This window comes from Colius striatus, chromosome 21 (assembly GCF_028858725.1).
Source record: "Colius striatus isolate bColStr4 chromosome 21, bColStr4.1.hap1, whole genome shotgun sequence".
Classification (NCBI taxonomy): Eukaryota; Metazoa; Chordata; class Aves; order Coliiformes; family Coliidae; genus Colius; species Colius striatus.
The window spans coordinates 7,924,827-7,945,215 of record NC_084779.1 but is presented as its reverse complement, the minus strand read 5'-3'; the positions used below and the strand labels follow the sequence as shown (position 1 = coordinate 7,945,215).

At 49.5% G+C, this 20,389-nt stretch overlaps 3 protein-coding genes across 7 annotated transcripts in view; 1 reads left to right on the top strand and 2 right to left on the bottom strand.

Moving 5' to 3' along the window:
* Nucleotides 1-364: 364 nt before the first annotated feature.
* CPTP (ceramide-1-phosphate transfer protein) lies at nucleotides 365-2,680 on the bottom strand. Of its 2 annotated transcripts, none has more exons than XM_062012708.1 (2): nucleotides 2,249-2,680; nucleotides 365-2,095 (listed from the first exon to the last, which is right to left on the bottom strand). In XM_062012708.1, exons 1-2 carry the CDS (start codon nucleotides 2,302-2,304, stop codon nucleotides 1,573-1,575), a joined length of 579 nt encoding a protein of 192 aa, XP_061868692.1. In that variant the 5' UTR covers nucleotides 2,305-2,680; the 3' UTR covers nucleotides 365-1,572. The 2 variants fall into 2 exon arrangements, with proteins under 2 accessions (XP_061868692.1, XP_061868691.1); XM_062012707.1 differs by having other exon boundaries at nucleotides 2,183-2,676.
* INTS11 (integrator complex subunit 11) overlaps nucleotides 1,939-20,389 on the top strand; it is a 20,466-nt gene continuing 2,015 nt past the window's right edge. The window contains exons 1-20 of one of the 4 annotated variants that reach the window (XR_009820177.1): nucleotides 2,357-2,471; nucleotides 2,800-2,978; nucleotides 3,817-3,914; nucleotides 4,829-4,902; nucleotides 5,109-5,337; nucleotides 5,443-5,541; nucleotides 5,639-5,673; nucleotides 6,162-6,300; nucleotides 7,072-7,136; nucleotides 7,817-8,006; nucleotides 8,653-8,736; nucleotides 9,257-9,346; nucleotides 9,858-10,020; nucleotides 10,680-10,787; nucleotides 11,291-11,352; nucleotides 12,176-12,318; nucleotides 12,962-13,091; nucleotides 13,859-13,920; nucleotides 14,015-14,137; nucleotides 18,791-18,912. Coding sequence is in view for 3 of the 4 variants with exons in the window: in XM_062012705.1 (XP_061868689.1) it covers nucleotides 2,951-2,978; nucleotides 3,817-3,914; nucleotides 4,829-4,902; nucleotides 5,109-5,337; nucleotides 5,443-5,541; nucleotides 5,639-5,673; nucleotides 6,162-6,300; nucleotides 7,072-7,136; nucleotides 7,817-8,006; nucleotides 8,653-8,736; nucleotides 9,257-9,346; nucleotides 9,858-10,020; nucleotides 10,680-10,787; nucleotides 11,291-11,352; nucleotides 12,176-12,318; nucleotides 12,962-13,091; nucleotides 13,859-13,920; nucleotides 14,015-14,120 (1,905 nt within the window). In the remaining variant the exon portion in view is untranslated. Of the gene's footprint in view, nucleotides 2,209-2,356; nucleotides 2,472-2,495; nucleotides 2,979-3,816; nucleotides 3,915-4,828; nucleotides 4,903-5,108; nucleotides 5,338-5,442; nucleotides 5,542-5,638; nucleotides 5,674-6,161; nucleotides 6,301-7,071; nucleotides 7,137-7,816; nucleotides 8,007-8,652; nucleotides 8,737-9,256; nucleotides 9,347-9,857; nucleotides 10,021-10,679; nucleotides 10,788-11,290; nucleotides 11,353-12,175; nucleotides 12,319-12,961; nucleotides 13,092-13,858; nucleotides 14,138-18,790; nucleotides 18,913-20,389 lie in introns of those variants that run through there. The other 3 variants (XM_062012705.1, XM_062012706.1, XM_062012704.1) reach the window with 3 other exon arrangements.
* On the bottom strand, nucleotides 14,973-17,174 carry LOC104555141 (lysophosphatidic acid receptor 6-like). The gene is made up of 2 exons (XM_010198415.2): nucleotides 16,086-17,174; nucleotides 14,973-15,356 (listed from the first exon to the last, which is right to left on the bottom strand). Exon 1 carries the CDS (start codon nucleotides 17,155-17,157, stop codon nucleotides 16,096-16,098), a length of 1,062 nt encoding a protein of 353 aa, XP_010196717.2. The 5' UTR covers nucleotides 17,158-17,174; the 3' UTR covers nucleotides 14,973-15,356; nucleotides 16,086-16,095.

Here is a 20,389-nt window from a genome sequence, read left to right as displayed (position 1 = left end):
CTAGTGACTCTGTGCGTGGCTGCAGCTCTAAAGTACACTCGCTGCAGGTGGCTTTGCTCTTCTGAACTTGGCCCCGTTAGTGAAAGCTGCCAGAAACTTGCCCCAAGCCAACTGCAGGACTTTATTCAGTGGTGATTAACTGGGGCTGTTAAAAAGGTTCCTATCGTTTGGAGACAGAGAAAATGACCACTAGGCAATGCAGAGCATGCAGGCTGATGGGCAGCTCTGTTCATTACCTGAAGGGTTCTTGGCACAAAATAATTGGTTGTAGACTTACAACAGTGTTTGATTCTTTAATGGCATGTTCCTCCCAACACCACACAACCAGGAAGCAACCTGATAAAAAATACTCTTCAGAAGCACGTTATTCACATAATTTAATGTCCAGTTAGTGTCATGTCCATGAGGTAAGAGTGATTTCCTGAACCACACAGTGTTACATTAGGCCATAATTCCTCCTGTCTGAGATACAATCAAAACAGACTGTGGGATTCTCTCTCCTCCCCCAAATATTTGTGTCATCCTGAACTAACAAAGTAGTGCTGTATCAGCTTTCAGAAAGCCAAGTAAACTCCAGTTTCCATGCTTTGGTGTGGGTAACACACAGACTGGCCATTACATACAGTGATTTGCAATAGAAGCCATCAGCCTAAGTAGTGCTTTACAGTACAGGTTTGGGTTTCTCCCCAGATAGGCATTTGACACATTCATTAAAAAAATATAAGTAATGACAAGTTTAGAAGCATGGCTGGAAAAAGGGATAAGGTGCAGCCTGCTGCCTGAGCTGGAGAGGTAGGATTGTGCAGTACCTCCCAAGCGCTGCTGCACATCCCACAACACATAAAGCACAGATTAAGGGAAGTTACACAGGAGGAAGGTCCTGCTCAGCGGGTCCATGCACAAAGGAAGAATGATCTCTTACAGTACTGACATACACCACCATTTCCTCCTCTAATTCTAGGGGACACAGAATTAGCATCAGTAATCAAATGAGTTTGTGACCACCAGGGAAAGAGCTTCCTTTCACACACACATTACTCAAGGATTATATTCAAGGCTAAAGAATAACAGAGCATTAACCTCCCTGGATCTGTTCCAGGGAACAGCTTGTAAACAAAAGTGGCCAAGTGAGCTCATACGTAGTGTAAATGTGTTCAGGCACCAGCTTAAAGTTGTGCTGTCATATAAGGTCCCAACTATTGGTGTAAATGCACAGGAAGGAGCTGCTGAAGTTGCAGTTTGGCTTAAAAAAAAAGAAACCAACCCCTCTCCTCCCAGCCTAGCTGGAGAGTTGGAGGTGAGCCCAGGAAGGGCAAAGAATCCCTTCAGCACGCTAACAGTGGGGTTTTTACCACCGAGCTGAGGCTCTACATAAACACACATCAACAAATGGGCACATTTCCTTCTGATAAAGTGAGGCACCCTGAATAGCTTTGCCAATTTGTCAGCTCCATCCTGGAAAAGGAAAAGGAGGGTGACCCCAGCCAGAGAACCGGGCGCTTGCATGTCTGTGAGAACCAGTTCACCCCCCTTGTGCCGCAGAACGCGGCGTGGCTCCTCACATCCCTCCTCTCACGGAAGGTCAAGAAGCTTATGCTGGGCAAAGAGCTCCTGGGTGATGCCGTAGACGTCGCAGATGTAGGGCAAGGCCTCACCCAGCACAGCCACGGCCTCCTGCGGCGTGCCCACGTTCATGATCTCCAGGAAGGCGTTTCGGGAGGGCAGCGCGCAGAAGGCCACGGTGGCGGCTTTGCGAACCACCCAGGGGTGGTAGGCAGCCAGGGACGCGTTGTAGGAGTCCGTGCAGATGACAGACGTCCGGGAATCCTCCTGGGCCGTCCTCAGCCCCTCCAGGAAGAGCTGCAGCCAGCGCAGGGCCCTGTGCAGCCGCAGCACGGTGCGGCAGCCCGAGTCGGGGTGTTCCCCTCGCTTCTGGACATCCACCAGCCCGTTGGCCAGCTCGTACTCCACCATGGACTGCAGCGACACGTACTTGTCCCGCTGCTCGCCGCAGCAGTAGCTCTCCATGATCTGCACCTTGGCCACCGCATCCTTAGAGATGAAGGAGAAGATGGCGCCCAGGCCGTGCAGGAACCTGAAGGCGGGGGGGAAGGGAAGACACGGCTCGCGTTAGGGCTCGGGAGGCAGCCGGGCCCCCGGGGCGGCCGCCGCGGGCACTCACCGCACCAGCCCCCGCCAGCCGCTGAGGTATGGGCCCAGCAGCACCTCCCGCCGCTCCGTCACGCACGTCTGGAAGGCGGCGAGAACCTCCCGCAGGCTGAAGGCGCCGTGCGCGCCCGCCATGGCCGCCGCGCGTCACCCCGCGCCGCCAATCCGCGCCCCCGGGCGGCTGCGCGGGCGCAGCGAGGAGCGGCCGCGCCCGGCCCTGGCGGCGAGCGGGAGGAGAACCGGCCGTTAGCGGGGGGTGTCTCGGTCCCTGCTCTGTGGCCTCCGGGGCCGGGCAGCCGCTGGTGAGCGGGGCGGCGCGGGGCGGGCGTTGCGCGCTGCTGAGGCGGCCGCGGTTCAGGGCCCTGAGGGCCGCGGCGGGCGCCGGCCTTGCGCTCGCCTCAGGAGGGGAGCGGGGCCCGGAGCGGCGGAGCCGCGCTTGGAAACGCGCCTGACGGGGATAAATAAAGCCCGGCGGACGACGGGGTGGCGGCTGGGAGCAGGAGCCCGGCCCTCCCCCGGCGGCGTCACGCTTGTCGCGGCGGTGACGGCTCTCCGAGGCTGCAGGCCCGAGCCGCCATGGCTTGTTCACCGTCGGCATGGTGGTGTGACTTGCGTGTTCTGACCCTCTAGGAAGGAGCTGGGCCTCTGCTCAAGTCTTCTGCCTGACACTGAGGAATTGCTGCCATGGCAGCCGTAAAACAGCCGGATCTTCCCTTCTGGCTCCCGTGAGGCTGTCTCTGAAGTAAAGTGGTGTGTGGTTTGAGATTTAGAGTTTGCTAAAATGCCTGAAATAAAAGTGACTCCCTTGGGTAAGTGCAATCTAAAATTGCCATGGAATAGAAACACTGGGAAACGCTGGGATTTGGGATTCCAAGTAACACGTGTTAAGATTGCTGGAGATGTAGCTGTGGTGTGCTGCAGTGACAGCTGCACAGCACCCTGCCTTGGCTCTCCCCACTGTGTCGTTGCCCTCTTTTCTTTCAAGCAAATAAGGCTTGAGCAGCCTAATTTTGATGACAGGATTCATTAATGCATGCTGGTAAAGTTGTAGCATTGCACAGTACAGATAAGGGGTTCACTTAACTGTGCTTAAGATGTGTTAAAAAACTGTTGAGCTGTAGTCGTGTATTGAGATGGTGGAAGATGTGCTGAGCAGAACTGCCTTATCCTGAGCAAAGTTTTCTGGCTTGGTACAGACTTAAGGAGTTAATGAAGGTCTGTGCTTTCACTGAGAGGCAGGCTGCCTGGGGAGGTGCAGAGCCCTGGGAACTTGGGAGTTCTGTGCTGTCCTTTCCAAATAAGAGATTACTTTGCTCTCATGGGAGGCTGTAGCTGCAGTTACACAGAACTAACATGTTCTGCATCTGAACTGCTCGTGGGTTTGGGCATAGTGCTGTGTTAAGTGCAGCCAGAAGGCCCCCTCATAAGCTCAGGGAACAAGGTAAATCAGTTCATGTTGCTTGCTTGGAAGAAAGGACATAGTCTTTTCCTTCATCAGCAATGGGCCAGGAAGTTTGTGTGGCCCTTTAAATGCTTCTGAAGGGATTGTAAATATTGTTTTCTGAAGTGATTGCAAGTATTTTCTTCTGGAGCGTTTGTAAACATTCCCAAAGATGTCTTACTTGTCTGTCTTTGGCCTGGGTGCAGGAGCTGGCCAGGATGTGGGGCGCAGCTGCATCCTTGTGTCCATTGCTGGGAAAAACGTGATGCTGGACTGTGGGATGCACATGGGCTACAACGATGATGTGAGTATGGTGAAGCCTCAGTCTTGTGTAGAGATGCTTTCAGGGTGCATCTGCCTGGTCTGTCAGGGCTCCTGGTTCGTTGTTCCGCTCCCTTCCCTTGTATTTGAACGTGTCCTGACTCATTTTACGTGATGTAAGGGCAGCGTTAGCTGGGGGTGTGTTGCTGGGCACTGCTGGAGCTGGGCTGTGACAGAGGGAGCTACTTTGCCCCTTCAAAATCTTGCCTTCTTGTGTCCCCTCAAGTGTTCCTGGGCTGTGAAGTGCCATCATCCAGCTGCCCTTTCCTTGGGTATGGACTTGGAAAAATTCTTAATCAAGCTTTGAATGCTCCATTCCTGGTGATTTTGGTCTTTCCATACCTCACACAGTCTTCTGTGCTTCAAAGCATGAATCCCTGCCGTTAGCTAGACTGCTCTGGATGTGATGCTTGAGTTTGGGCAGTTAATTACCTGTGGGATCTGATGCTTTGGAGAGAGAGCTGGGAAATAATCCCAGTTTGGTCACTCAGTACCAGTAGGAAACGAATAACAGCAAAACCATTCTGTAAGGTAGAAGGAGTTGAAGTGTGTGTGACACAAGCTTTGAGGCTGCCTTAAATCCAACGGGTGACCTAAAGCCCATTGCTCGTCTGCTTTCCTTTGAAGATCAACTTGGCTGTAATTAATTCACTTATGGGGTTGGTTTCCCTGTCTGTCTTCTGCTCTGGCAGCCCTCCCATCCCTTTTCACTCTGCACATAAAGGCTGATGGGGTTGCCAACAGCACTCTCCTGGTGCTGGCTGGTGCCTTCCTGCTGTTGTAGCTCGAGGTGCATCGCAGCACGGTGTCCCAGCCCGTGCTTCTTGGTGGCTCAGTAGTGCAGTATTAGCTGCCTTGGGTCTGTGATGGATAACCTGCCTTCGTGTGTCTTTGCAGAGACGCTTCCCTGACTTCTCTTACATCACTCAGAATGGAAGGCTGACTGACTTTCTGGACTGTGTAATCATCAGGTGAGGAAGCTCCCTTGCTTGTCAGAGCTCAAATGGGAAACAGCTTGGTATGCTGACCCTAGCAACCCAAATGTGTTCTGAGTTCATCACTGTTATTTTGGCTAGTTCCTCTATGTCCTGCAGTGCTGTAAAAATCTGAAGCAAGCTCAGAGAACCAGGCAAGCTTCCTGTGCAGCACCTCCTTTATCCTTTGTGTCCTTTTGCAGCCACTTTCATTTGGACCATTGTGGAGCTTTACCATATTTCAGTGAAATGGTGGGTTACGATGGGCCCATTTACATGACACACCCCACCAAGGCCATCTGCCCCATACTCCTGGAGGACTATAGGAAAATAACTGTTGATAAGAAAGGGGAAACTAACTTCTTCACTTCCCAAATGATTAAAGACTGTATGAAAAAAGTGGTTGCTGTGCATCTTCACCAGACAGTTCAGGTAAGCAATCGTCTCCCCATGCTCTTGGACGTGGCTGCCTGGGCTGTTGCAGGAGGCAGAGCAGTTTCAGGGTGCTCACTAAGCACTGTGTGTCTGTTCCTGCAGGTGGATGAGGAGCTGGAGATCAAGGCATACTATGCAGGCCACGTGCTGGGAGCAGCCATGTTCCAGATCAAGGTTGGCTGCGAGTCCGTTGTGTACACTGTAAGGATGGACAACAGTATTCATGGTACCCGCCTCTCCCTTTAATGGCCTGTCCCATTACCCTGAGAGCGTTAATGGATTTCTCTTCTTCCATTAGGGTGATTATAACATGACACCAGACAGGCATTTAGGGTAAGTAGGAAGCTGAGTTATTAGGAGCTATATATCTTTCTGACAGGAAGATTTTAGCACAGCTGCTTTTGAGGGGCTTCTCAGCATTGATTCTTTTTTAGGAGACTGGAACATTTTGTGATGTCTGTGCTGGAGAGATAAATGCACTTTTGCTTAATGAGAATGAAGAGATTTACAGTGATCCTTCCATATAAGCCTTAAACTCCTTCTGTATACTCTTATTAATCTATTTTTAAGGCTAGGTAATAACTAGACTTAAGTGTTTGAAGTCTTTTATGGCCATGGTATCTTCTAAATGTATTCACTTTCTAAGGGAGTGCTAATGACAAACTGTAGTGCTTTTGTATACTGGCATATATGAGGTGTGTCATATTCATGCTGTGTATAATGCTGGTTTGATTATTATCCAATTTTAATCAATTATTCTTGTTAGCAAAGAGAGATAATTAATGAATTGGTGTTTTTTAAAGCAAACTCCTTTGTTGCAGGGCTGCCTGGGTTGATAAGTGTCGCCCAGATTTGTTAATAACTGAGTCCACCTATGCCACCACTATCAGAGATTCCAAACGCTGCAGAGAAAGAGACTTCCTGAAGAAAGTCCATGAGACTGTAGAAAGAGGAGGGAAGGTACAGCATTTTGATAACCCACATGGTAGTATTTTTCCTCTGTGAAGCTCTTGTTGGCTCTATAGTGCTGTGTAACTTACTGAACTCGGGCACCTTTGTATGAGCACGACCCGAGACTGAAGGAGCTTTTGTATTCCACCATCTGTACTTTAAAACACAGAATATGAAGCACTTAAACTCTACCTAGAAGAAAATGAACACTATGAGTTGATGTGACAGTAAGGGAAATGCTGTGCTTACAGCCTGCAGCTATGGAGGGTAAAGGCAGAGTTAACTTGATTTGCATCTTGTGTACTGAAGCACAGGCACAAAGCACCTGGAGCATGTGCCTCACCATACAGCCATTGGTTCTCTCAGGCCACTTTTGGGTTAGAATTTTAGCCAGTCTTTTCTGTTTCCTAGACTTAGAAACTGAAACTGTAAGTGGAGATTTGGAATAGAGATAGTTCTACTGATGGCACTGTAGCTCAGGGTCTGGTTCTAGGTTCCTAGTGCTTAGTGCATTTGACTGGATTAAATGGAAAGTCAGTCTGGCTGCTGATTGCACATGTAGAGCTTGAACTGCATTTTGCTTAAAAGTCACAAATGGTGTGTCACCTGTGACCTCAGGGCCTGTACTTTGCTGTTCTTGTCTTGGGACAAAACGTAGGGTTGTGTGTGGAAAGGAACATGAGAAAGCGAGAGGGAACTGAGGTTCAGAAGTGATAATGCTGTAGTGCCATTTGCATTCTGTTTGGGATTCACAGACTGTCAATCATGCATCAATTGCAGGTTCTTATCCCAGTTTTTGCCCTTGGACGTGCTCAGGAACTTTGCATTTTATTGGAGACCTTCTGGTGAGTACTGTCTCTTCTGTGTGTGTACCACCTCCTTTTTGTCCTCATATTGTCAGGTTTTGATGATCTTTCACGTCTGTTTAGCAGAAGTATTCTCAGTATTCCTCTGTATGTTGGCCCATGCTGTCAGGAATTACTTCTTTCCATGTATTTTCCATTGTTCCCGACTCTGAGCAGTAAAGGAGCCACTTCCTTATGCAGGGTCATTCTCCACTCCTCCCCCAAACACACAGGATCAACTCTCCTCTAGAAAATCTGGTTGCAGCTTTGCTCCACTGTAAACCTTAATTTTCAGGGGAGAGGGAGGAGGGATGAACTTATGTATAAGCATTGTGTGGAAGTGGTTTTGGTCACACCAGGTGATACTGCTTCTAATTATTTCTTATAGCAGTATGATTGATATTTGTAATGGAAGGAAGTCACCTGTAGGGGGGAGGAGAGTTGAACTAAAGCCTGATTGTATTAAAGTAATGCAGAGTGATGTAGCATTGTCATCATTCTAATGTATAGCTCGTTGAGAGTAGGGTGTGCACACAAAGTCTTTGGAGACCACACAGCTCGTGGACTTTCAGCATGGATAGCCAGGGCCAGATGATCTCTGAAAGGTCCCTTCCAACCCCTACCATTCTGTGACCCTAATTTGACCCTCTCAGGACTCAGGAATCCTTTTTTTTCTACAGGGAAAGAATGAATTTGAAGGCTCCAATTTACTTTTCCACGGGGCTGACAGAGAAAGCCAACCATTATTACAAGCTCTTCATCACCTGGACTAATCAGAAGATTCGGAAGACGTTTGTGCAGAGGAACATGTTTGAATTCAAACACATCAAAGCGTTTGATCGCGCCTTTGCAGACAATCCCGGGCCTATGGTAGGTCACAGAGCAGCTCTTCTCACACCAGGCTCTTCCTGGCTAAGGCTCACAGGCAGGCTGCCAAAGCTGAGCATCCTCTGCCCCATTATATCAGCATCCCATTTAAAGCTCTTCTGTGGCCAGGCCATCTGAATGCTTTTATCCATGTAACTATTAAAGATCTTTCTGTCTTTATCTCAGTAAAGGCAAAATGCCCAGAGAAAATCAAAAAGCTTGATTGCACCTTCATCTAATCTGCAGCTCTGGACCTGATTCAAGCCATAATTTTTGCAGTATATTCTTTTGACTTGTCAGGAAACAGGTTCAGTACAACACAATCTCTTTCTGCCAGCTTTAGGTCTGACTGGCTTATGGGGCAGTAGCTGAAATCTGCCAAGCTTGATAGTGCCATTATAAAACAGTCCAGAGTTTTAATCAGACACTGTGGCTGCTCACAAAAACCTCCTGAAACAGGAGTTTAACTGATGTGAAATGAGACAAGGTGGGAAAAGTAAAATGGCAAAAATCCTCAGGAGAGCTTTGATGTAGCAAGGTTGCTGTAACGTGTGCTGGTGGTGGGTACCCTCCTGTTTTCAGGTGTTTGTGTTATGATGGGAAAACCTCTGCTTTCTGTGGTGATTGTTGGCATGTCTTTGAACTCTAGGTTGTGTTTGCAACCCCTGGTATGCTTCATGCAGGACAGTCCCTTCAAATCTTCAGGAAATGGGCAGGGAATGAAAAGAATATGGTAAGAAATCCAGTTCCCTTGAGCCACGTTTTGTGTTAGTGTGATAGTGGTACCAACAGACTGGCTGCAGCAAAGCTTTTGCTCAGCATCAGGGGTGAAATGAGACAATCCTCTTGTGAACCAACCCAGGGCAGAGCTCTTTCAGGCTCTGAATTTTCTTTGCTCTGTGTGAGAGGTCAAGCAGAGGAGGAACATGTCTCAGCCAGGAGCCTGTGGGAGATTTCATTTTCAGCAGTGCTTTAATTCATTTGAAGCTGCTCAAAGACATTTGTAACTGGCAGTAACTGTTCATCAGTGGTGTGTGGATGTCAGCAGTTTGCTTTTTAATTCCATTTCCATGTGTGGTTCTGGAGTTGGACATTCACAAGATGCAGAACAGAGCAAGCAGCTTCCCAGTGAAGGATGGTTGTGTCTACACACACTTCCATTAGCCATTATGTGGCTCATTTGATGTTGACAGCCACTGTGCTACACACAGCCCACGTGCAGAGGCTGTAGGCTTTCCTGGTTTCCTTCTCAGGTCATCATGCCTGGCTACTGTGTGCAGGGAACCGTTGGCCATAAGATCCTGAGTGGACAGCGCAAGCTGGAAATGGAAGGAAGACAAATAGTAAGTTTTGTTTCTCAAGAAGGAGGATTGTTTGGGGGAAGCTGTGCACAGCTTTAGCTGGTAGTTACACACTGTGTACTTGGGATATGCCACATACAACATGGAAATTATCCAAGTAACACGTTCCTTAGAGCTGGAGGGGTGTTGTTTTCCCTCTTTCCATGACAGCAGCGTGTCTCCTGACATAAGATTTTGTCAGGGGCACACTTACAACATTTAGTAACTGGGCCCCATTGGGTTTACTACAAAACTGATAGTAACTGTCTCAAGTTTGTTTTGACAAATGTGTGACAGTTGCTGTGAAATTGGGCAGTTTGATCCTGTAAGTTACTAAAAGCTTTTCTCTACAGCATCAGTCAGTCTCTGCTGGTAGGCAGCTCTCTCCACAGCCTCATTGTCCAGATCAAGCATTCCACTTCTTTAACTTCAGAGGAGTCTGGCTCTGCTTGTGTGTGACAGAGAGCCAAAGTGACTGTGAGTCACAAAGCCTGCACTCTCTGCTCCTCCACAGCTGGAAGTAAAGATGCAGGTGGAGTACATGTCCTTCAGTGCCCACGCAGATGCCAAGGGAATCATGCAGCTGATTCGCCAGGCTGAGCCACGAAATGTTCTCCTGGTCCATGGGGAAGCAAAGAAAATGGAGTTTCTGAAGCAGAAGATAGAGCAGGAATTTCGTAAGTACAGTGTTGGTACTGAAGTAGGAATGGTGGTAGGAGGAAAGCAGTCCAGCTTGTTCTTAATCCACTGGAGCTCAGCACAGAGCTGGGTGTAAAGTAATTTACAGGGCCTGTCACCCTCAAGGAAAGTGACACACCTGACTTGATGTGTTCAACCCATTTCATTTGAATATCTACTTGCACTTGGAAGGGTTTTTTGTTATATTCACATTGTCCAGTTCAAAATAATTAAGTCCTTGGAGACAGCTGGCTCTTAAATGATGAGTGGAGAAGGCACAGGGCTCATGTTGGATGGTTGCTTACTGCCTGCAGGTTTCTTTGCAGGAATTTATCAGCATCAGAGTGCAGGCAGTTTTGCTGCAGCCTGTTATTTTTACCCCTCAGAGAGAGTTAAGGATAGCTGTGCTAGTAGGTGTTGCCCCAGTGGGCTCTGGTTGGTTCTGGAAAGATGGGAAGCCTTAAATCTGAGCAGCAGTTCTACTTTTCACTCTCTTTCAAATCCCTGATGTTAAGTTTCAGCAGATTGCTGTTGAACTTCACTGCCTGACCTGGAGAACTGCAAAAACACAACACTACCTGCTCCAGGGGTGCTTGTGACACTCCAGGGGTGGAAGTGCTGCTGCAGCAGCAGTCCTGACCTTGGTTGTTCATTGCAGATGTCAGCTGTTACATGCCTGCAAACGGGGAGACCACAACGATATTCACCAACCCCAGCATCCCCGTGGACATATCCCTGGGACTCCTGAAGAGGGAAACAGCAATAGGTGACACACTTTCCACCAAGAATTCCGTGGTTTGGGCCCTGCTCTTGTGTTGTGCAGTGCTGTGTGGGGTGGGCACACGTGTGGCAGGGCCTGTTGTAGCAGTGGGGACTGAGAGCAGCACTTGCTGTGAGGGAACAGGTTGTATCAGCAGTCAGTTGCCTGTTCACTATGAAAACACAATCCATGGGTGCTTTCACTTGCCAGCTCTGGAATTATTTTTACAAACCCAAGTCAAGGAAGATCCAATCCCTGTCCCATCAGGGAGCGATATGGGAAGAGCGGCTGTTCTGCAGCACTCTGCGTGGTTGCTCATGTCTGAGTTCTGATAATGGTTTAAGCACCATGTACTTTGTTCTCCTGTCCATAAAAGATGGAAAGTGTCAATCTCTGAACCTCAGGAGGGTCTCAGAAATCCAATCTATTAAGTCCTAAGAGCAGCCCTGTGAGGAGTAAGCACATTGCCTTAACCGTGGTGTTTTTCTCTTCCATTGGCCTCGGTTTAGGTCTCGTGCCAGATGTCAAGAAGCCAAAGCTAATGCATGGCACACTGCTTATGAAGGATAATGTAAGTAAAAATGTTCTTATGTTTGTCTTGTGCTTTGTTTGTGTTGTCATTGGTGCTGAGTTCTGGGTGACCAAAGACCTGAACTAAAGCAGCCCAAGGTTAGTGGGAGGAGCCCAGTAACACTGTACCTGTGAAGATGAGTCTGTAACTCACTCTTTGGCTGGTTCTCACCAGTCCCACAGCTTCAGAATTGGTATCTGCCTGTTAGTGAGCAGGAGGGTGTGGTGGTAGGGTTTGTACTGCTGTCAGTTAAAGTCCTAAGGAACAGGTACATTGGAAGAGCTGCCTCTGTTCAAAACCTTGCTTTTGCCCTCACCCAACACACTCTACTGTGTGCAGCTTCTGGCATGAATCCTCACATCCCAGCCTCTGAATCTGAGCTGTTTCTGATTCACTGTGCCTGTAAAAATCAAAAGAATCAAGAGAGAGGCTGCTGTTGGTGGACTTCAGTTTGGCCAAGGATGGAAAGCTGCCAAGGGAGGAGTTTTTAACTCTGTAACCTCACATTGGCATTGAAACAAATCGTTCCCCCGTTAAAGCAGCTTCCATTCAGAAAGCAACGTTAGTTTTGGCAAGCAAAGAACTGGGATGCTTATTTAGGTGGATGTTTATTCACTGTCTTGCCACTGCCTTTGCTGTCCCTCGTGCCCTGCTGCCACTGCTCACAGTAGTAACTGAGATGTGCTGAGGCGTCTCACAGATCGGAAGGGAACGCTCTTACCTGCAGGAACTGTGACCAGCACCTCCCTGTGTGCAGCTGGAAGAAAAGTGGCAGAAAGCACAGAGAAACAGCTTGTGATGGGTTTGTGACTCTCTCCTGCAGAGCTTCCGCCTGGTTTCCCCCGAGCAGGCGCTGAAGGAGCTGGGCCTGACGGAGCACCAGCTGCGCTTCACCTGCCGCGTTCACATCCAGGATCCGCGCAAGGAGCACGAGACGGTGCTGCGTGTCTACAACCACCTCAAAGGGTCAGGCCCTTCCTGCCTCTCCTTTTACCCCCTAGGGATGGACTTGGAGCTTGTCATTCTTAAGAGAGGTCGTACAAGTGCCATCTCCTTTCTGGCCTTCGAGGCCAGGCCCTGGAGAGTTAGTGAGAGAAAGTTCTGTGGAGCCCAGGAGACTTGAGATTGTAATCCCTGTCATGAGCTGTGGTGGTTTCACCAGTAACCAGCCCACAAGCTCATGGGCTTGGCCAAGCTCGAGGGGCCCACCTCAAATTGTTCCTGTTGGTTTGCTGCTGTTTGCTCCTGGCTGAAGTGAGTACAAGTGTTTGGGGTGAGAACATCAAGCAGAGGGTTAAGACACCATCCAAAGCTCTTCAGAAGCCAGCAGCAGGTGAACCTCAAAAGCTGTTTTTTTCTCCAGGCAGCTGGTCAGTTCTGGGAGTGGGGTTCAGCCTGGAGCTTGTAACTACCATGAAAGCCAGAGACATGTTGTAGGAAACCATAATTAATACAGGCACCAAAATAAACAAGCTGTGACTTGGGCCCAGTCTCCTTCCCTTGGCTCAGACACACAGTAACTGCAGGCTGGTGTCTGGGATTCAGACTGCAGGGGGTGACCCACCCTTCACATCCCATCCACAACAAAGCCTTGATCTCCTCTTACCAGGGTCCTGAAAGATTATTCAGTGCAGCACCTCCCTGATGGTTCTATCACAGTAGAGTCCATTCTGATCCAAGCCACAGCACACTCAGAGGATCAAGGAACCAAAGTTCTGCTCGTCTCCTGGACTTACCAGGTAGGAATACTCAAAGAATTCCTTCTCAAACACCTCACATCTTAACTGCTCACTGTGCAGAAGTGTCTTACAATGTGGGCTGCTGTTGTAAAGGGTGAGTCTTCACTGCTATGTTTGTTAAATAGTTTGACTGGAAGATGATGAGGTGAGTCACTGCCGTTTGCTTTACCATTTCAGCTTTGATACAAATCATTTGACAGGAGCTTAGGGCATCAGTGTTCTCTGAGACCACTGAGCTCAAGCCAACTGATCTGGACTAATCACACTCCAGACAATTACAGTTGCTTTGCTTTATGTCTGTTTTGAGGACACTATTGTATCCAGTTTCTAAACTCTCAGCTGCCACACAGAGTGGGGGGGTACTGTATGTTGTATTTCTTAGCTGTAAAACTGAACAACAAACAAAGGCAGCTAACAGCATGGTGGTAGGGTTAGAGATGTAGGCATTATGTTTTCTTTTACAGCAGGGAAATGCCTTCCAATGCTTCTCTGTTCCCTGCTTTCAAGAAGAATGGTTCTTTTCCTCCAAAGGAACACCCCAGGTCCAGACAGCTGCTTGGATAAAGAGGAGGCTTCCACTGATTTTGAAGGAACACCCAGGAAGGCCCTTTGTGCCACCTGGGTTGCTTTCCATTTTTGAACACTGCTAAGATTAGATTTTGCTGGTGTTTCAGGCTATTTGTAGGTACCAGAGTCAAACTGACTGCCTCAAATGGAAAAGCCACGTAGAAGATTGCTTTCATCCTCTTTCTCTTTCTTCTCTCTAGGATGAAGAGTTGGGCAGCTATCTGACAGCCCTCCTGAAGAAAGGACTGCCACAGAGTACACTGTGAGAACACACCAGCAGGCACAGTGCTGTTTGAGAGGTTTAGATTTTATTTTGTTTACATTGTCAATGGGGTTTTTTTCTGGTTTTAATAAAGGAATGACAGTGTTTGTCCAGTGACTGCAGTGACAGTGTGTACTGCCACCTCCCCCCTTGGAGAGCTGCCCAGCAGTCAGTGCAGAGTCCTGAGGAACAAGCTTTGAGTTGCTCACATAGTAAGGTAAGAGAGATTCAGCATTCTTCCCTTCCCACAGCTCATTTCCCTTACAACCTCAGCAGTGCTGAGTGAAACAAGGAGCTTTCAAAGCTTCACAGTTAACATTCAAAGTCTAAGTAGAATGGAGGCATGAGTATAAAGCCCTAAATGTGCTGTTTACCCAGCAGGAACTCTTTAACTGATCCCTGCTGCCCTGAGAGCTGACAAGCCTGCAAGAAAGCTGCACCCCTGGCTGCAGCCTCTAATCACAATTATTCTTCCTTTGTCCAGAACATAAGAATTGTGCTTAGCTGGGAAGGAGCAGTCCCTTCAGTGCTGAGAAGCTTTTCCATAGCCTATAAATGGGATAAAAAGAGCAGTCTCTCATGAGAGGTAAAAGATTAATCTGGCTTAATACTCCCTCAGAGGCTCTTCCTCATCTCCACTTCACAGGTGCAAGGATTGCACTTGCCTTCCTGAGCCCAGGCAGGCAGAGGAACACAGAAATCATTCTTTGCAACACTTTAGAGCAGTTTGAGCAGCTTCTCTCAACAATATTTAAAAATTCCTCCAAGCTAAAAGCAAAACACAGAAAGGGAGAGAGGCCAGGGAGCCATCCCTTGTGCTGGGTGTCCCTTCAGCTGCCCAGGAAGCAGGGTGAGCAGGGCCCAGCCCCACTCCTGTCCTGCTGCAGCCACAGAAGCTGGAACAGGGCAAAGCTTTCAGTAGTTTCAGTTCTGCTCCTGGTTTGCTGGCTGCATCCACCCCAGAGTGCTGAAGGGCTTTATGGAGTGTTTTTATCACACAGAGACACTCCCTTGCTTCTCTCCCCACACCCTCCCACCACCATAATCCCACCTCCTGCCCTGCCCCAGGGCAGAGCTGCACTTTAGGCCCCTGATTTGTGCTTTTGGACATGGAAATAGGGATTTGGCAGTGCCACAGGTGGCCACAGCTCCTCCTGGTAGGCAATTCCCCTTCCCCAGCAGCCTCTCGTGCCTTCAGGCCAGCCGCTGTGGGCACTTGGGGAAGGTTGGGGGTGGTTGGGGAAGAAACAGAACAGTGAGGCTGTACATCTGTTACCAAAATCACATCCTCTTACGTAAAGCCTTGGCCTTTAAGTAGGTTTGTCAGCCAGGCCAGTGGCTTTCTGGTGACTGATAACCCACAACTGATAAATTGTCTCTGAAGTCTCATGTTTCACAGGGTGGAGGCAACAGCAGTTCTCAGGAGCTGGGTGGTTCTGTTAATACAAAAGGAGGGATGAAGTAGATTAGATACTGTGTTTATGTCACAAAGCCTGGCTGAAGAGAGAGCTTTGCCTTTTGACAGGAGTGCACTGTGTAGGGAGTGGTGCAGAAGCTTCCCTCAGGGACTCTGGTCCCCACTGATCCATCCTGGAATTTCTTCTCAATCAACACTGAGGTGTCCAGTTTGAATCCAGAGGCACACAATGCTTAAACTGGGTCCCACCAGCCTCCCCAGGAGGCCAATCACTGCATTCACCCAGGAGAGGAGAAGCCCTTATTTGGCTGTGGAATGTGGGCAGAGAGCAGCTCCTGAACCCAGTGGCCCAGGGGAGAAACATGGGATCCCTCCAAAATAGGGAACAGCCAGGCAAGGCTGCCCTGAGCCATTCCTGGAGGAGGAGGAGGGTGGTTCCTTTCAAGTAACCCTTTCCTGGGCTGTACAGCTTTGCAGAGAAGAGCCCTGTGTTCTACAAACCCCAGTGTGAAACAAAAGGAGACCGAACCATCCCAGCACCAAACACAGGGCGTTTCACCACGTGCTGTCTCAGACTGGCAGAGAACACAGCTCCCCCAGGTACTGTCTCATGGGCTCATAAACATCTGTAGCTGCTAGCCACTTCTCTCCCCTGTTGCCTTGGTGTGACAGCCACTGTGTGAAAAAGTGGCAGGTTTCACAGGTTGGTTTGGGGAGAAATGGTTGGAAAGATGAGCACTGCACTTACTGTGAGGACATCACTTGGTTCCATCTCTCTGGGCTGTATTTCCCCGTCTCTGGTGTAGTTTATAAACGTAGGAGGACTCCCCCAGCTGCTGGTCACAGATGGTGTACACCACTTTAGACCTGAATCTGAGCTTGAAGTTGAAGTGCCATCGCTTGCTGGAAGAGGTGAAGTAGTAGAGGAGCGGGTTAAGGCAGCAGTTGAGGCTCACGAGGGCCAAGGTGACCCTCCTCATCTTGTAGATGAGGCTGGCAAAGGGCTTCCTCTGGATGACCTGGACTCTCATTAAGAAGTGGAGCAGGTGAGTGAGATGATAAGGGAGAAAGCACAGGGTGCAAATGGCCAAGATGAGGTAGATGGTGACCAGGGCCTTCCTCTTGGCCACGCCACGCTTGAGGCGGGAGATCCTCCTCGCAACGAGCGGGTAGCTGACGAGGATGATGCCAAAGGGGACGACAAAGCCAAAGAGCAAGGCCAGGACGTTGTAGGGCGCCATGCGCCGCGCCCAGCTCCCCGCAGCGAAGTTCTCGAAGCAGGCCGTGGTGTTGCTCAGGCCCAGGTTGTGGAGGGGACCCCCAAGGACCAGGGGGACCGTGATGCTGAGGGCCAGCAGCCACAGCAGGGCGACCACGGTGACGCAGTGGAGGGCTGTGATCTGGATGTAGGTGAAGGGGTGCAGCACGGCGATGTAGCGGTCAACGCAAAGGCAAGTGAAGAAGGCGATGCTCAGGTAGATGTTGATGTAGTACAGAGTCCCGGTCACCCTACAGGCCACGTCACCAAAGACCCAGTTGTTCCGATTCAGGTGGTAATGGATCTTAAAAGGCAGCACACAAACAAACAAGGTGTCTACCAGAGCCAGGTTGATCATGTAGACGTAGGAGTGAGAGGTGTGCTGCACTCTGCAGGACAGCAGGTACAGAGCCAGGACGTTCTCAACCAGCCCCAGCACGAAGACGATGCTGTAGATGACGGTGAACAAGGGGTACTGGAAGTCTGCTTCCAAACTGAACTCGGAGCTGCCGCTGGCACCCGTCTCGTTGGACGCTCCTTCAGCCCAGGACACACCTGCCATGGTTGCTGCTGCCTGCAGGGACATCCAGCATGGGGTAGAAGTCATCCCTTACCTCAGGAGGCTCCTGAGTCGTGTTGCATCCCAAGCAGCTCAGAGCTGAAGCCACATGGGGGCTGCTGCAGTTGGTGGTTCCCAGGTGGGTGCTGGGTGTGTTCAGATGGAAAGAGGGGGTTCCTGTAAGGGAGAAGAATCATTTCAAACACCATGTTTGAAGTTACACAGTAGGCAGAGTGTTTCCTGGCTTTAGAATCGTCAGCAGGTGACAATACTGAGGTAACAGAGGCAGCAGTTCCTTGCCCCCAAAATGACAGACACGTGGGAGGCTTTGGCTAAGGATGGGCCAGCAGCTGCTGCAGCACAGGAGAGCTTTAGCAGTGATACACCTTTGGAGATCCCATTCCCCAGCCCTAACAACATTGCTGTGTCGTTGCTGATCATTCTCCTGCCCTTAAAAAATTACAGTGAGGGGCTGTGCAGCTTCCCAGGGAAAAAGAAAAGCAGGAGTGGAAAAAACACAAGCAGGGCTCCCTTTTTGGCTTCTCCAGTGGGAGCATGAACCCTGCACCTACTCTGCAGCCACAGCATGGAGGGAAACCACCACTCAGCTACAAAGGGACCCTAAAGGACTCATTTATGTGTGTGAAATAGAGGCAAGTGGGACTTCTCAGCAAGGTCACTCCCATGGTGTAAGCAAGAAACTGAAGAGCAGTTTCTCTCCATCAAGTATAAAAGCAACCCGAGTAGCAAAGCCAAACACCAGCACCTAAACAAGCCCTTAAGGGCAGTGAAGGAATTAAACCCAGATAAAATGTGCACAATGTTCCTCAAGTTGAGCCACTGAAAGCACAGACACACACAGGTTGTTGGGTACTTTCCAAAGGAAACTCTGAAATCACACTTCCTCCCAAGACTTGTTTATCTAAAGAAGTCTAAAAGCACCCACAATGGCTGGAAGTCAGGAGGAAAAAAAGCAAGGTTTCACTTGAAGTAGGTGAGCAGATGTGTCTGTCAGCCCACAGCTAAGGGCTTGTACACACAGGGGAGACTTAAACCCAGGCATGGCTGAGCCACAGCTCGAAGCAGCGTAGGGTCTTATCTCAGAGTTTCCCCAGAGCAAGAGCCACCTTCTCTGGGGACATTCCACCCCCCTGGATGAGTTCCTGCTCTGGCAGGGGGGTTGCACTGGATGATCTCTCGAGGTCCCTTCCAGCCCTTGAGACTGTGGTTGTGTGTGTGATCCTGTGGGTCTCTAGGTGTAAAGTACAGCCTTGCAACTGGGAGAGACAAGGCAGAGGTCTAAAATCATTACAGGGGCAGGATGCACACAGGAGACTCCTGCTGCCCCTGAGACAAGCACAGTGAGGCCATCCCTGGACACTGTCCAACAGCTCTAAAGCAAACCAAGGGAATCTTTCCAGGCAGCATATCCATTGTCTCGGGGTTCCATGGAAGCCAGACATGAGATGCCAGGAGATGCCTCAATGAGTCTTGCTCAAACCTACCCCCTCGGATCCCTGGCAGCTCTTACACACACAGCCTGCTTGCACCATGACACTACACTAATGCTTTCAGCAGCTGTAGTCTGAATCCCCTCAGTCCCTCCCCATCTGAGATCCCACATTGTGTCTTACAGTGGCAAAGCTGAAGCCTCAGTTACCGGGAGGGAACAGGAGAAGCGTGTGACAGACGCTGGTGCCACCAGCACTCACCGACCAGCACGGGACACAAACCCACTGGAGCTCAAGCACAGCAAGGGTAAGGAGCAGTGGAGGGTGAGAGGGTGGGAAATAAAGCCTGACATAGAGTATTTTACAAGTGTTTTACAAGTTGGCCTTCTACCCAGTTCCAAACAGTCACTTACACACTGCAGGACCCCCCCCAAGCACAGTGATGTGTCTGAAAGTATTTTCATTCCCTCTGAGAGGTACCACAAGTGATGGTTTATGAATAAGCATCCACTTTCCAAGCATGCAGCCACTTTCACCTCTTAATGTACCATTTACTGATCTATAACTTTAAAAGAATGCTGCAGTCTGATCCAATCCCAGTTCAGCTTTGCTACCTCAGGCTTGTTGTGCTGTTTGCTTGGTTTCTTTAAGGGAAGGGAGACTTATTTCTTGTGAACAACCAAAAAGCACCACTGAACCACTGTTAGTGTACAAAGGTACTCATTTACAAAACCCCAGAGAAGCAGACATCACAATTTCCAGTTCATTACATCAGTAGAAGTGTTTTCATGTAAAACCAATGGTCAAGGGTGAGGTTTCTCTGGTTCTGGTTTGAAAGCATCACTGTCAATCACAGACACAGATGTCCCTGGTGAATGGAACAACATAAAAGAATGCTAAACACCCCTTGATAACAGCAAGTGTTACTGAGGGACACCAAAAGCCCAGCTCAGACCAGGAGCTTGTATGGAAGTTCTCTACTGATGGGTGCATTTTATGATGCTGAGAGAGCATGTTCTTTAATTAAATGCCTTTGGGTTATTTTTAACACCTGCTTTGGGATTTAAGAAGGAAAGCAAGAGCCCACACCAGTTCTTTGTGCTGCCTGCAGAGTCAGCCAGGCACTCTGCCCCCAGACCACTGCTGGAGGCTTCAGCTGGGGTTGCTCAGTTGCTGGATTTGGTAACAAGCTCATAAATGCCACAGGTCTGAAGCATTGTCAGAAGCATCAGTAGTAGGTGTTTTTGCACTGCAGCTACTAAAAACAACAAAGGTGATACCTGAGTCCGCAGCAGCAACTGGCTTCATTACCAGCCAAACAGCAGCAGGGTGTGGTTTGGTGTTCTCCCCTGTAAAAACTCTTAATAGATGTAGTTAGAAAAGGAACTTACCAGAGCTCAGATCATCTCCTCTGATGCAAAAGCTGCAGGTGAGGCCTCCAAAGAGCCCTCAGCTCCGAGGGCCCTGCTCAGCAATCCTGTGTGGGGTTTTAATGCCAGAGTGCAGCACAGCCACAGTGCTCAGCTCTCCCACGCTGCGCTGCAGAGAAACCACAGGAAGCCAACATGAAAAGCTGTCACTTGGAGCTGAGACAGAGCATCTTGCCCTGCTCCTGAAGTGTGCCCTGAGGGCTGGGGAGGGAGCAGAGCACACAGTCAGCACTACAGCATCTTCAATTCTACCTGTTGCAAGAGGGAAGCACGATGCTGCCACTCAAAGCCAGCCCTGATCCCCCAGCCTGCCCTGCCCACCAGGCCCAGGAGTCTGCAGAGCAAGAGCAGCCT